The sequence below is a fragment of the Helianthus annuus genome, chromosome 9, assembly GCF_002127325.2.
Source record: "Helianthus annuus cultivar XRQ/B chromosome 9, HanXRQr2.0-SUNRISE, whole genome shotgun sequence".
In the NCBI taxonomy this organism is placed as follows: Eukaryota; Viridiplantae; Streptophyta; class Magnoliopsida; order Asterales; family Asteraceae; genus Helianthus; species Helianthus annuus.
This window is the reverse complement of record NC_035441.2, coordinates 58,985,267-58,998,607: the sequence shown is the minus strand read 5'-3', so window position 1 is coordinate 58,998,607 and position 13,341 is coordinate 58,985,267. Positions and strand designations below refer to the sequence as shown.

Below are 13,341 nucleotides of genomic sequence, written 5' to 3'. Positions count from 1 at the left end.
ATTAATTAGATAGTAACTTACTAATGATATTTAAGTCTGATAATTTTAATATTCCAATTAACACATGATTAGTTGACTCTAGTTCCATACATTTCCTTACCAGAACTCGACAAATAACTAACACGAGAGTTAGTGACAAAAATTAAATGTTAAGGCTATAAGAGCCATAATAAGCAGTCTTCAAACAACGCCTTTCGATACCTTATATATTCTGATTAATCAGAATATAGTATCATAATTAAGCAAAGGTATGAAGATTGTGAGGTTTGCATAGTCAACATAAAGTCACACTTACCGTAAACTCTCATTTTATTTGTTCTAAATATCTGGATAGAAACATTACTAAGATGAAACTAGATGATACCTTACTTTTCACAACTTTTGTCATCATGCAAATGAGAATTTGACAAAAGGAAAATGAGACTTATAAATTTCATCCATTAGAACCAAAATTCATGAGAAATCATGACATAGTTAATGAGGATGTTTTTTTTTCATCTAATCTCATTTTAAGTGATTTTAAATCATGACGTTAAAGCCCTAAAATATGACTTGGCTTAAGGAATAAGCATGGGTCCATCATAAGTCATTCATTGTCATTCGTGGAACTTATTCCAAATGGAATATTCAGACATAATTCATTTATCATTTGAAAGACTATCAACTTGTATCTAAATTTTGTCACATATGGCCCACGGTATTAGAAGAAATCTATTCATATATATACTTAATAAGATTTCTATTAAATATGTCCCTAAAGTTTCTTATGATATCTGGACATTAAGGAAATCAAATAAAGTCTAACGTATATGTGATAGGTTCCCACGTCACATAGCTCATTGAAACTTCTCTTGTAGCATTCTAGAGATATTAAAGATCAGTGGGAGCATTAAGTGTCTTAATAATAACTTGCAATAGTTGCAAGAGGTGGGGAGTGAAAATTTTACCTTACCTAAATTTGCACCTCTTGTACAAGACACCGCTCCATCATGACACTGTTCCATCAATACTTGTCTCCTTAAAATCTAATGCTACTCTTACAAAAGGTTCTTTGTTGCTTAATTGTGGGCACACTTAGATTTCTTACCTAAACTAACATAATCCTCAACAAGAGAAATCACAACGACTAACGTCATTAATTTGTTTTCTCTATTAGAATTTGTTGGTCGTTAAATATTGACCCTAAGCATGCTGAGTTCCTAAAGATTTCTAAGGTCAGTAGGAGCAGTCAAAGTCCTTATCATGATTTGCAAGGAATACAAGAGGCGGGGGGGAAGAGTGTCATTAAATTTCACTTCGAATTTAACTCCGATTACACCTCTTGTACACCATACTGCACCAACCCTTACAAACTTAGAATGAAAATGATAGCAACCTAACCAAGAGCTAATCCATAAAACTGAAACTTCTAATGAACCCAATAATCAACTCAGGAGGTCATCTAGGTTTAAAAGCCTACTAACTTTGATGATTACATAACCTCCCTAACTAAAGTTGAAATGGATTTTGGAAATGTTTAAATGATCCTATCTCTTAAAATCAAGCCATCAGCGTAAATCAATCTTCTAAATGCTAGTAAAACTGATTTTATGTGTTCGTATAACATTTGGGATTTGATTGAATTACCTAAGAGTGTTCATAACTAAATCAAATCCTAATATAAGCGTTAAGACACAAAGGGGCATGATTGGTTGTCAAAGGTTGTACTCAGGAAGAGATAAATTATTAAAGAATCTTTATTACATATCTAACAAAAGATTTCTTTGAGGATCATCACTGTTCTAGTAGCTTATAATAGTTTAAAGCTACATTAGATGAACATTATAAATAATTTTCCATGACAAATGGCTGACACATTTACATGTTCATTAGATAACAACCTAAAGTTTCAAACTGAAGGTTAAAGAACACTTTATTTGTAAGCCAATAATATCCATGTATGGGTTAATGCAAACATCATAATGTGATGAAAAGCTAACGTAATTATTTTCATCAAGAATCAAGTGGATTAATGAACCTACCTCAAAATGAGTGGGAGCAACTAAGATAAACTTGTCTATATAGACGATATTCTTTTGACAAGTATATGTTACATAAGTCAAAGCATTGTTAACACAAACTTTGATATGATAGATCTCAGAGATGTCTCTTATGTAATAGATATCATAACGTACCGAGATAGACCCAATGGGACATTAGTTTCGTTCCATAAGTTTAACATTAAATGGGTCCTTACATATGTAACAAAATACTCCTCTCCTTTAGAGGATAATAGGATAAATGAAATTATTTCCTTATGCTTCATTAATTGGAAGCCTTATGTAAGTTTAAGTCTATACTCGTTTAGATATTACTCACATTGCAACACACTAGATATGTCTAGATTAATGTGTAGCATCTAATGGAGTATTACAATATCCTTAAAAGAAATGAGAGACTACAATTTAAAGAAGAAGTGAGAATTAAAACCGGTTTATTACTTTAACTTTGTGATATTCAAAGATTACAAAATGTAATTTCGAGTATATCTTTATGTCAGCAGACAAAACCTGTTTCATGGAGGAGTCATAATGCACTGATATAAACAACCTAAGTTATAACGACATAATATAGTCACTAAATGTTGTTGGAAATTTATCAGTGGACTCATAAGTTTATTAACTCCATATAATTAATGTTTTGAAGAATTAGTGTGATAAAGTCAGCTACCATAACTCCTTGAACAGTAACAGTTCAAGAGGTGCTGCATTAAGTTTCGATACGCAATTAATTATTCGTTTATGAACGAATTGAGGAAACTAAGTTTTGTATCGAATACATTCATGATATGCTTAAGGATCCTATAACTGAAGGGTTATTACCCATAAGTCTTATTAGGAGAGCTCATAGACGGGTATTAATTAATGGCCATGCGCAATTGCATATCGTATTATGAATGACTAAGTATTAGTTAATTTTCCTCATCAGTTTGATTTTGTATGTCTCTAAGAATATGTCAAGCTAGCATAATGGCATATAGACAAATATAGTTACAAATCAAACAAAGGGCTTATGCGTATTTTGATCATAACGATTAGGTTTTAAATTAAGGCTATAGTATGATTAATGGGGGTCCTGAGTCGCATAATGATTCAACGGCTGTATTTTTCTGCTATAGTACTTGTTTAAGGCTAAAATGAGTGTTAACTCCTGATCAGGCTTATCTAATACTCATAGTAAATGATTACTCGGCTAAGTGGGAGAATGTAAGATTAAATATATTTATTTTATATTTAATCTAGTAGCTATTATAATCATTTACATTATATGGATCAAAATATATAACAATCCTATTAAATAATTAGTTGGTAATTGTTGATGGGCCTAATTATCCTTATTAACTAATTAGGGTTTCCTCCTGGGTGCTTATATAAGGAGACTAATGTGGAGGTTAAGGGGTTACTCAGTTACACAATCAGACACCCTATTAGCCATAACATCATAATGTTCGACCTTCCTCTCCTACAGCCGATACCCTTTTCGGTTTTCTTAACCACCATCATTAGATTGCACCCTAAGGAGAAACCAGACCAAAACTGACAACTATGTCAAACACTATTGCTGCATCTACATCTGGATTCTCTGCTGGCCTGTACTGATGCAATCAAAGGTATGTTTTCATGTTTTCCTTCATGTATAAACAAAACTGAACCAATAGTTTAGACTTTACATTATCAATACATCCACTAGTTATATTAGCTTTTATAAATTCTAACATTCACACCACATTGTATCCAAGTTACCATTTTGAGATATACCACACCGCCGTGAAGCGCGAGTTGTCAAACTAGTTATATAGAGAATATAATCTTTGACCACCTCACAAGACTACAAGAGTTTGATCCGTGTGGGTTTGAACCATTGGATCGGGTCCAGAAATATGGAGTACATCTTCGTCGAAGACGGAAAACTGGCCTTGAGACTTGAGAGTAAGAATAAGTTTTTGAACAACTGAAAAAACAAAAAGCGTTCATAAACCTATGATTAGTGTGTTCATAAACCATGATTAGTGTGTTTAGATTGCTGGTTAGAGTTTATTCCCAGTTTAGCATGTTATTCTTATTCCACTAAACATACATGTATTTCTTAAGGTAGTGTTTGGTATGCAGGAATGAGAGGTGGAATGGAATGGATGATTACGAGGGAATGAAGAAAAAGGTGTTTGGTTGGTCAATGGAATGGAATCACCCATTCCAAAAGGCATTCCATTCCCTCAAAATCATTCCTTCCAACCCCCATGTTTTTTTTCCATTCCATCCCCTCTTGCACCATTCATCAACAACACCACAACCCACCACCTTCGCGACAACCCACCACCACCCACCACCGACGCCATCGCCGCCACCCGCCACCGACGCCATCGCCACCACCACCTCACCCCGACAGCCATCGCCGCCGCCGCCACCCACTCGCCACCGTTACCACCCACAGTTGCGACCAACCGCCAACGCCAACCACCATCGTCGACGCCACCACCACCGCCACCACCAACCGCTGTCGCCGCCACCAACCGCCACCTTTGCTGCCAGCCACCACCAACGGCCACTTTGCCGCCACCACCACTCGTCATCACCGCCACTCGCCGCCACCACCACCACCCATCACCGCCGCCGACACCCACCACTGCCACCTATAACCACCCACAATCACCAACCACCACCACAACTCACCGCTAATTTTATTACTGCTTTTTTTTGCCTACCGAACAATACAGAATAATAATTCATTCCATTCACACATGGTAACCAAACAAGACATGGAATAGTAATGATCTATTGCATTCCCTCGTCCATTCCATTACCTCATCCATTTCATTCCTTCATTCATTCCATTACCTAAAGGTTTTGTCAAAAAGAATCATAACATTTAAATTACTTTGTGATCTAAAGACTAAAAGACAGTGTTTTGATTACGAGTTAATGTGCATGATCTTCGGTTTATGAAATGATATTAATTTGAAAAGAACACTTGAATATTGCGATTTGTGATAGAAAAATGAGACGCATGTAGTCGAATAGCCGATTGCATAATCTAAAGATACGCCCAATATGTAAACGGCAATTAGTACCAAAAACCACAAACCCTCGAAACGGGTACACAACAGAACAAGATTGAGCATCTGCAACTATTGTCACTATAAATGAGTTAATGTGGATTTCTGTTCTGGCTTTACTTCAACTTCAATGGTAAGTCCTTAAAATACCTATCCTATCATGAATCAAGGAGAGAAACAAAACAAACAACAAACCGCAACTAATGGTTGTCGCTGCTATCCTCCGATTGTTCCAAATTCTTTTTCAAAGCAGACATTTCTCTTTCTTGTTGCTTCTTCAGATACCTCTGAGCGGTTGAATTCACGATCTTGACGAAAAAGTTCAGCAGCATTAACCATACGATAGTGTTCCATACCGAAGCAAATGATAGATCCCATGATTTCACCTGAACAGTCGTACATTCAAGAAACTCAGCATCAGAGATAGTAAAACGCGCAGGTGGTAAACGGTCAAAATAGGGATTTTTTTTTAATTTTTTGTAACCATGAGATACCATACCGGAAAACTTACCGAACCCCACCAATACCAACGGCATCATGTAAAACGCAGCTAGCGCTGAGCAAGTGGCTTTCAAGGGGGTTAAAGGCAGTTGTTTTGTATTTGTTTAAATCCTTTTGATATAAACCTGACTCAAATCAACTAATTTACGAAAAAATAACCAATTTTCTATTTCTTTTACATCTCTTGTAAAGTTTAGTGACAGACCCCAACTTTCCTTGTGAATTAAAAGAGTAAATGATTTCCTTTTCCATTATATCGGTTTTACTCATGCGTGCAAAATATATTTGTTTTGGCATATGAACAAGGACAACGGTTAGGTTGGACCGAAATCGCTGAGCATGACGGTTAAAAAGTTATAAAATAGAGGGCCCACAAGAAAACCGACCTTGATGTTTGATGTGACTGGTAGAGGGGCCGCCATGTATTTCTCCTTCATTGCATGCAGTTTAGCTACAATGCTCGGCAGGGCAGAAGCCACCCCGGGAATGAAGCTAAGCATCCATATTAACTCGTTTTCTATCCAGTCGAGAAGTTGATTGTTGCACACCGAGATGATGAATACCGTCTGCATAAAACCACCTTAAGTAATTAGAAAATATCATATATATAGCCATATAGGTATATCATATTGTTTTACCGTCTTAAGTATTGTTTCGAAATAAGTATTTGTCTAATTACTGCAATTTGAAATCTCAGTAATTATTTTTTATGTTTTCAAAAATGGATTCTGCTTCTATGATTATTTCAGAGTTACATAAACAGTTAAGAATAATAGGTATCATATCAGCTCCAACAGATATGATCGTCCAATATTTACTTTATTTACCCTTTCATGTCCGTCTCCACTATTTTAATAATTACATGTTTAGCCCCTCAACTTTGATAATGACATGTTTAGCTCCTTAACTACATCAAACAAATTTAGCCCCTCAACTTTAAGAATGGCATGTTTAGCCCCTTAACTAAAATAACTTAGCCCCTCAACTTTAATAATAAACAACTTTAGCTCCTCAACTTTAATCATGACATGCTTAGCCCCTTAAAATAAAACATCAAACAACTTTAATTCTCGCAATTTGCTTAATTTACGTTTCGAACCCGCTGCCGAGCGCGGGTGGTAATCCACTAATTTTTAACATTAAAAACTTAACAAACATACAAACATCTATTTATTCAACTTAAAGCAGCATAAGCATATCCGCAATCTATTTCATACATACCATTCATCTACTTATAGTTGTTCAAATAATCACTTTCAAAACGCACAGACAAATGCTCTATACTAGATATAGTATTTGAAACAATATTGAATGTTTAGAGAGAGAGGAAAAATGAGCATACCTGAATGTGAGTTTTGACGATTGCTTTCCCGATAAGGGTTGCGAGAAAGAACTCCCAAAATGGAATTCCAAATTGCCCACACATTATGCCAGCAAGGTCAAACAGAGGATTTGGCACCTACAAATTGACACATCTAATTAAAAAACGTTCAAGATAAAAAAAAAAACTAAATACATAAATAAATAAATAAATCAAACAAACAAGAAACATAAGTTCATAAATGTAACAAAGCTTGAAGCATTGAAACCAACCGAAGCAAGAATCAGAATTGTGAAGAAGTTCAAATACTGTGCATGTGACAGGAGCCAACGCTTCATATTATTTAAGTTCGACGCAACTCCATTATCCTCTGTTGAGGATGCATCAAGTTCATCTGCAGCATCTATTTTCTCACCTGAGATACTTGCTGCAAAAAAAAGTCCGTTAATAAATAATTCTGAATTCCAACAATTTTTGTGTGAGGATAACTTTCTTTTTAACATCGTGAGGATAACTATAAAACACAGTAACTACATTCGCAACTGGCATTCAAACTGTCAAAACTTGGCAACTTAAGCTTTTATCCAGCACTAAAGAAATTTCCTATTCTACAATAAGTGAAATTTGTTACCTGTTTTGTACTTTCTACAACCACTTTTTATGTCTTTTGCTTTTTCTTTACTCACGTCTATTTATCTATGCAGTTAATAGCGGTGGGATATTAGTTATCGGCGCTCTTCAAAATATCGGTGTCAAATATGGGTTCCGACGGCTAATTGACCGATATTTGACCAAAATCTGACCGATATTGAACCTTATTTTGGATGCCTTGGTTGATGTGGGCTCGGAGGAAGATTTAATGGCTTAGGATTAGATCATGTTTCAAATATTGGCACTTTTGATATTATATTAACATTATATATGTTTTACATTTTATATATGTATTTATATAAATTCAGCATGATATTATAATTACCGATATCCAACCGCGATAACATATATCTTAAATATCGGCCCTTGACCGATATTTGATTTTGGATCGCATTAACTACATAGCTTTTAATTCAAAATAATCTATTTTGTATATCTATTTTCTATAAAAAGATGCAGGAACCTTAGAAAGAACGTCTGAAAAACGTCAAAAAGCTATAAACACAAAAAAAAGGTTCTATACCTTAGAGACAATATTAAAAACAAAGGGTATATATATAAAATATACCTGACATTTCATTAATTTAAAGATTCAAGAAATACCTGAACAACACACAAAAGGAATATAAGAAAAGACAAACGACGACGTACCGGCTCTTGAAATAAAATACGGCGGTAGCTCTCCTAGGGCAGTTCCGAGGCCCCAAAGAATAGCTTCGACTTGTACTTGTGGCAATATGCTAGTAAGCGGAACCTGAATACCATGCTCGGTCGAAAACAATGGAGGTCCGAACTCTGAACAATCCTTCTTAAGCCATGAAGGGCTTCGGTTTAATTGGATTGTATCATAAATAGCGCTTTTTATATCCACGCGACCACACTGCATTGCTTTTATTGTGAAGAATGCGATATGGGGGCCTAGATACAGAACAAACGTGTGCAACCCACTTCCTGATTAAATACGAAAACAGATGAAGAAAACATTAGTTGCCATGTTTAACATGACTTGAAGTTCAAAGTAAGTAATAAGGTCTCTGTTATATACAGCTCAATGAGGTATACATACGTATAACCATAGTTGTTAATAGCGAATAGCGAACGATAGCGACAAGCAACCTATACGCTACATAGCGATAGCGATGGAATAGCAGGCGCTATTTTATGTTTAGCGATACACTAGAAGAATACTTAGAGTTTAGAAATATTTTATATGTATTTCATATCCAATTACGGTGTTTCTATACGTATATTTAACAAAAAAACCTAAAATCCAGCTATTGTATACGTATATATTATCGCTAATACTATTTATATTAAAACAAAAAAAACCTGAATCCCGCTATTTATTCGCCATCGAGGCGCCAAAATAAGGTAGCGATGAATGAGCGCTTCGCTACGCTATTTGCTATAGTGCTCGCTATGAGCACTATTAACAACTATGCATATAACTGTGTGTGTATACACCAACATAAGATGAATGATACGCAGAAAAAGCAAGAGAGACAGAGAGAGATTCAGTAGTGTTATTACTTATTAATAATGCACTCACTGATGGCAGTTATATTACATTGGAATAAGTAGAAATTTTGTCTTTTGCCATTCAATATTCGTGTTGCCACGACAATGACAAATAAGCTTATAAATGGAAGAATCGTAAAGATGAAAAGATTGCTTATTAAGTGAGCTCACCAAGACCAATAGAAGATGCCACACCAAGGGCCACCCACCACAACACAAACCTTACATATTCAAGAAATTCTTCAACATGCTGCAGAAACAGATAGATAACATATTCATCATTAACAGTGATAGACACGTACAAAGAAAACGAGGAAAATAAAGTGCGGGAATATGAAGTACCGTTCCGCGAGGACCATTTGAAGAGAGAAACAAGACAACCGCTGCAACTGTGACTATGGCTAAAAGCATAAGCCAGACACCATGTGTAAAAAGGTATACGAGTGATCTCTTTAAATATTGAACAACGGCCACAGTAAAAAGCTTAAATGTTTGAAAAGGTTGTGATGTCAGTGTCAAATTCTCGAGCTCTTGTTTATGCTTCTCACGCAGTTCTGCATACATAAACAACGTTTAGCCAAAGAAAATAACTCATCCACTATTACAAACAAATACATATACTTTTCTAAAATTCAACAACCAAGTACTGCAAATAGCAAGATTCTATGCCCGGTGGTGGTACCATAACCACCTATAGCAAGTTATCCAACAAATTTATTCCACTTTTCATGAATCATGATATGCATTCAGCATTGTTTAACTCATTCGAATAGGCAGATGAATCTTTTCTTAGTTTGAGCAAAATAAACACTCAACCTAAAAGGGTAATAGATCGACTGTGGTTAAGAATTGCCATTTTGTCACGACTCACGCGATGTAGGATAGGAGTTCAATTCATAGTCTAAATTTAAAACATAACAGCAGTGGCTGCAAGGTACTAAAACATAAGCAAGATCAGGTGCCATATGATAATATTTCCGTATCTAGCTATTACAATCTTATCGCAAGTTCAAAAAAATTCTATTAAAAATAAGAATAAATCGAATACTTCAGAATCAGGTCGATCTGAATTCGCATCAATCAACAGTCAATTAAATAAAAAAAAAAACATGTAAATCAGCACGAATTGAGATACCGCAGTTGTTCATAAATAAAACCTAACTGGATTAAAACCGAATATGTTGAAAATCAAACGACAAACCTGAGATCGACATGTTGAACACCTCAACTTCTAAACAAATGATGTTTTCCGTTAACATTAAAACTCCTAATAAATAAACTAGGTACGAGAGATGCTCCACTTTAGAAAGCAGCAATTTGCAGGTGTGATATATTATACTTTACATTTATTCTAACCTCGTTACTTTCAGTGATTATTCATTTTGCTATGTGAACTATAGCCAAATAGGCTTTACTACCCCAAACAAGTTTAGTAAGGCTACCAACTGCAACTCATAACAAATAGATGAATTCAGATTCAACAACCTACTGCAATGTGAATAGCATGCTTCAATGCTTTGTGGGCCCATAAACACCCGTAGCAAGTTATCCAACAGACTTATTCCACTTTTCATTATATGCAGTCAACATCGATTAATCCATCCGAATACGCAGTTGCGACTTTTCTTAGTTTAAGCAAAACAAACACTCAATCTAAAAAGGGAAAACGTTCACTAAGGTTAAGATTAGCAATTGCCATTTTTTCACGACTCGCGAGACGTAAAATATAATTCCTGTTCATTGCAAAATTATTACATGTTAAATTCACAATCTAAATCATAAACATAAGCCAAATCAAGTACAATATGATAACATTTCCATAATTAGCAACAACGATCTTATCACAAGTTCAATACCTACCAAAAACAAGACCAAATCAAACACTTTCGAATCCGGTCGATCCGAACTCAAATCAATCAGTACACATCAACTAGCACTCAATCAGATAAAAAAAACTCGTAAATCAGCTCGAATTAAGATACCGCAACTGTTCACAGCCAAAATTAAACAACGATCTCTCATCAAATTTCTACGCATTAACTGACACTCAAATCACATAAAAAACACGTAAATCAGCACGAATGAAGATACCGCATCTATTCGCAACCAAAACCTAACAAAATCACACTCAAAGACGTTCAAAATCAAACAACAAATTCAAATCAATTCCTACGCATTAACTAACACTCAATCAGATTGAAAAAAAACGTAAATCGTTACAAACAACAAACAACGAAGCCAGCGCAACTACTCAGAACGAAAACCTAACAAAATCAAAATCAAAATCAATCGCGTTGAAAATCGCACAACGAACCTGAGATCGACATATCGAACGACTGAGAAAGAAAACAAGATCCACGAGTCCGAACACAGGTCGTCTGCAATCACATACTAAAACAAGATGATTCGATTTACGTTTTTTGAGGAGTAAATTATGAAATCTGTGACGATCTGTTGAACAGATCGTTGATTCAGATGCAACAGGAGGAACAAACAGTTGTTGTGAATGGAGAAGATGAAGATGTGGTTGAGCAGATTTGCAGTTGGAGTGATAGGGCGTGTGGATTTGTGCTTTTTTGTTTTATGCTTTTCTTTCTTGGGGGTCTTGTAAATATCAAAAACATAAATACGGTTGTTGTTGGAATTGGTAGTTTTGATCAAAGGAAGACTTGAGCATTGGTTTTTGGTATAGTGTTTTTTTTTTTTTTTTTTTTTTTTGTAAAAAAACTTAGTAATTTGTACTATCTTATTTAAGAGCATTCACATTCTCGGAATCAAAATCTATGTATGGGATTTTTAAAATATAAAGAGTATAAAAAATGGTTGTGAGTAAACGAGAGTAAAAATGTTACTGTTCATCTTTTTTAATATATATTGAAAGTGGTCGTGAGTGAATGAGAGAAATGTAATAATAAATGTATAAAAATATTATTTAATTGAAAAGTAGAGATAAAAAGTATTTGTTTTTAGTGAAAATATACTGATATATAAGTTGTTTTTTAGTTGCATGTATGTATATTTTTAGGGAGCTGGATGTGAATGCTCTAAAAGGAGTAAATTTTTGTTTCTGTAGGTTTGTGCATTTTAACTAGCTTAGTCCAAAAATCTAATTTATAATAAATCTAGCCTTTAGGTTTGCATTTCTTAACGCTTTTCATCTAAATGCCTAACATTGTAACAACCCAAAAATTTTAAACATTAAGCAATAAACAAGATATATATATATATATATATATATAATTTTAAATGTATATAATATTTTATATAAGAATTTTAAACATCAAATGTTATACAATTTTAATATGTATATATTTTTTTAAATATATATATATATATATATATATATATATATATATATAGCGTACGGTTCCTACGCAAAGTGTGTTTTTCCTACAAGTGTAGGAAGTGATCTGAGCCATCCGATGAGTGTGTTTTATGGTTGAGATCAAGTCAGTGGCATTTTTGTAATATTTGTGTGTCATTAATTAATTGTCATAATAGGTTAGGGGTAGTCTTGTCATTTTACGTGTTTTAAATCAATCAAATAACTGTCATAAATAACACACCCCCTACAATCTCGCGATTTTCCCTTTCTCTCTCTCTCTCTCTCTAAAACCAATTATAGAAAACCTCTTTCATACCAAAAATAGCTAGAATCATGGATCAATATAACAAATTCGAATTGAAATATAAGCACAACTGATACCATGTTTATTATTCTATTCGCAATTCATCATCTTCTTCTAAAGCACATTCAATTTGTATTTCATCTGCTTCGTCACATTGTGTTTTATCATTAAAACACACTACTATGAAACACATCCAGTATCCAACTTCAAATGTAGTAAAACACAACTCTATGATAAAACATAATGTGAAGAAACTAGAAACTGATAAAACAAAGCGTCAAGACAGTGTATTTCATCTTGTTCGTCACATTGTGTTTTATCTGGTAAAACACATCAGTGTCTCTCAGTGAACTGCGTTTCATTAATTAAAACAACATTGAATACCAAGGGATTTATAACACATTAACATTAACCTTTTAACTGGTAAAACACATCGTCAAGAACTTGTTGAAGAAGCCATTATTTTTTATCAGACAATTGATTTACGAAGAAGATATGAAAATCACATGAAATGATAACCTCCAGTAATTTTGATAACCTCCAATACGAAATCAAGGAGATATTAAGTTTCCTATATATTCTCATGAGTTTGTTAATAATTTAATAAATTCCATAAATAAAATAATTAT

The 13,341-nt window shown here is 34.3% G+C and overlaps 1 protein-coding gene across 2 annotated transcripts; it reads right to left on the bottom strand.

The window, feature by feature from the left end:
- Positions 1-5,046: 5,046 nt before the first annotated feature.
- LOC110877771 (vacuole membrane protein KMS1) lies at positions 5,047-11,708 on the bottom strand. Of its 2 annotated transcripts, none has more exons than XM_022125971.2 (8): positions 11,398-11,708; positions 9,426-9,637; positions 9,255-9,333; positions 8,217-8,516; positions 7,187-7,341; positions 6,936-7,052; positions 5,980-6,159; positions 5,047-5,478 (listed from the first exon to the last, which is right to left on the bottom strand). In XM_022125971.2, exons 1-8 carry the CDS (start codon positions 11,408-11,410, stop codon positions 5,293-5,295), a joined length of 1,242 nt encoding a protein of 413 aa, XP_021981663.1. In that variant the 5' UTR covers positions 11,411-11,708; the 3' UTR covers positions 5,047-5,292. The 2 variants fall into 2 exon arrangements, with proteins under 2 accessions (XP_021981663.1, XP_021981662.1); XM_022125970.2 differs by lacking the exon at positions 11,398-11,708 and adding an exon at positions 10,285-10,811.
- Between the last annotated feature and the right edge of the window lie 1,633 nt (positions 11,709-13,341).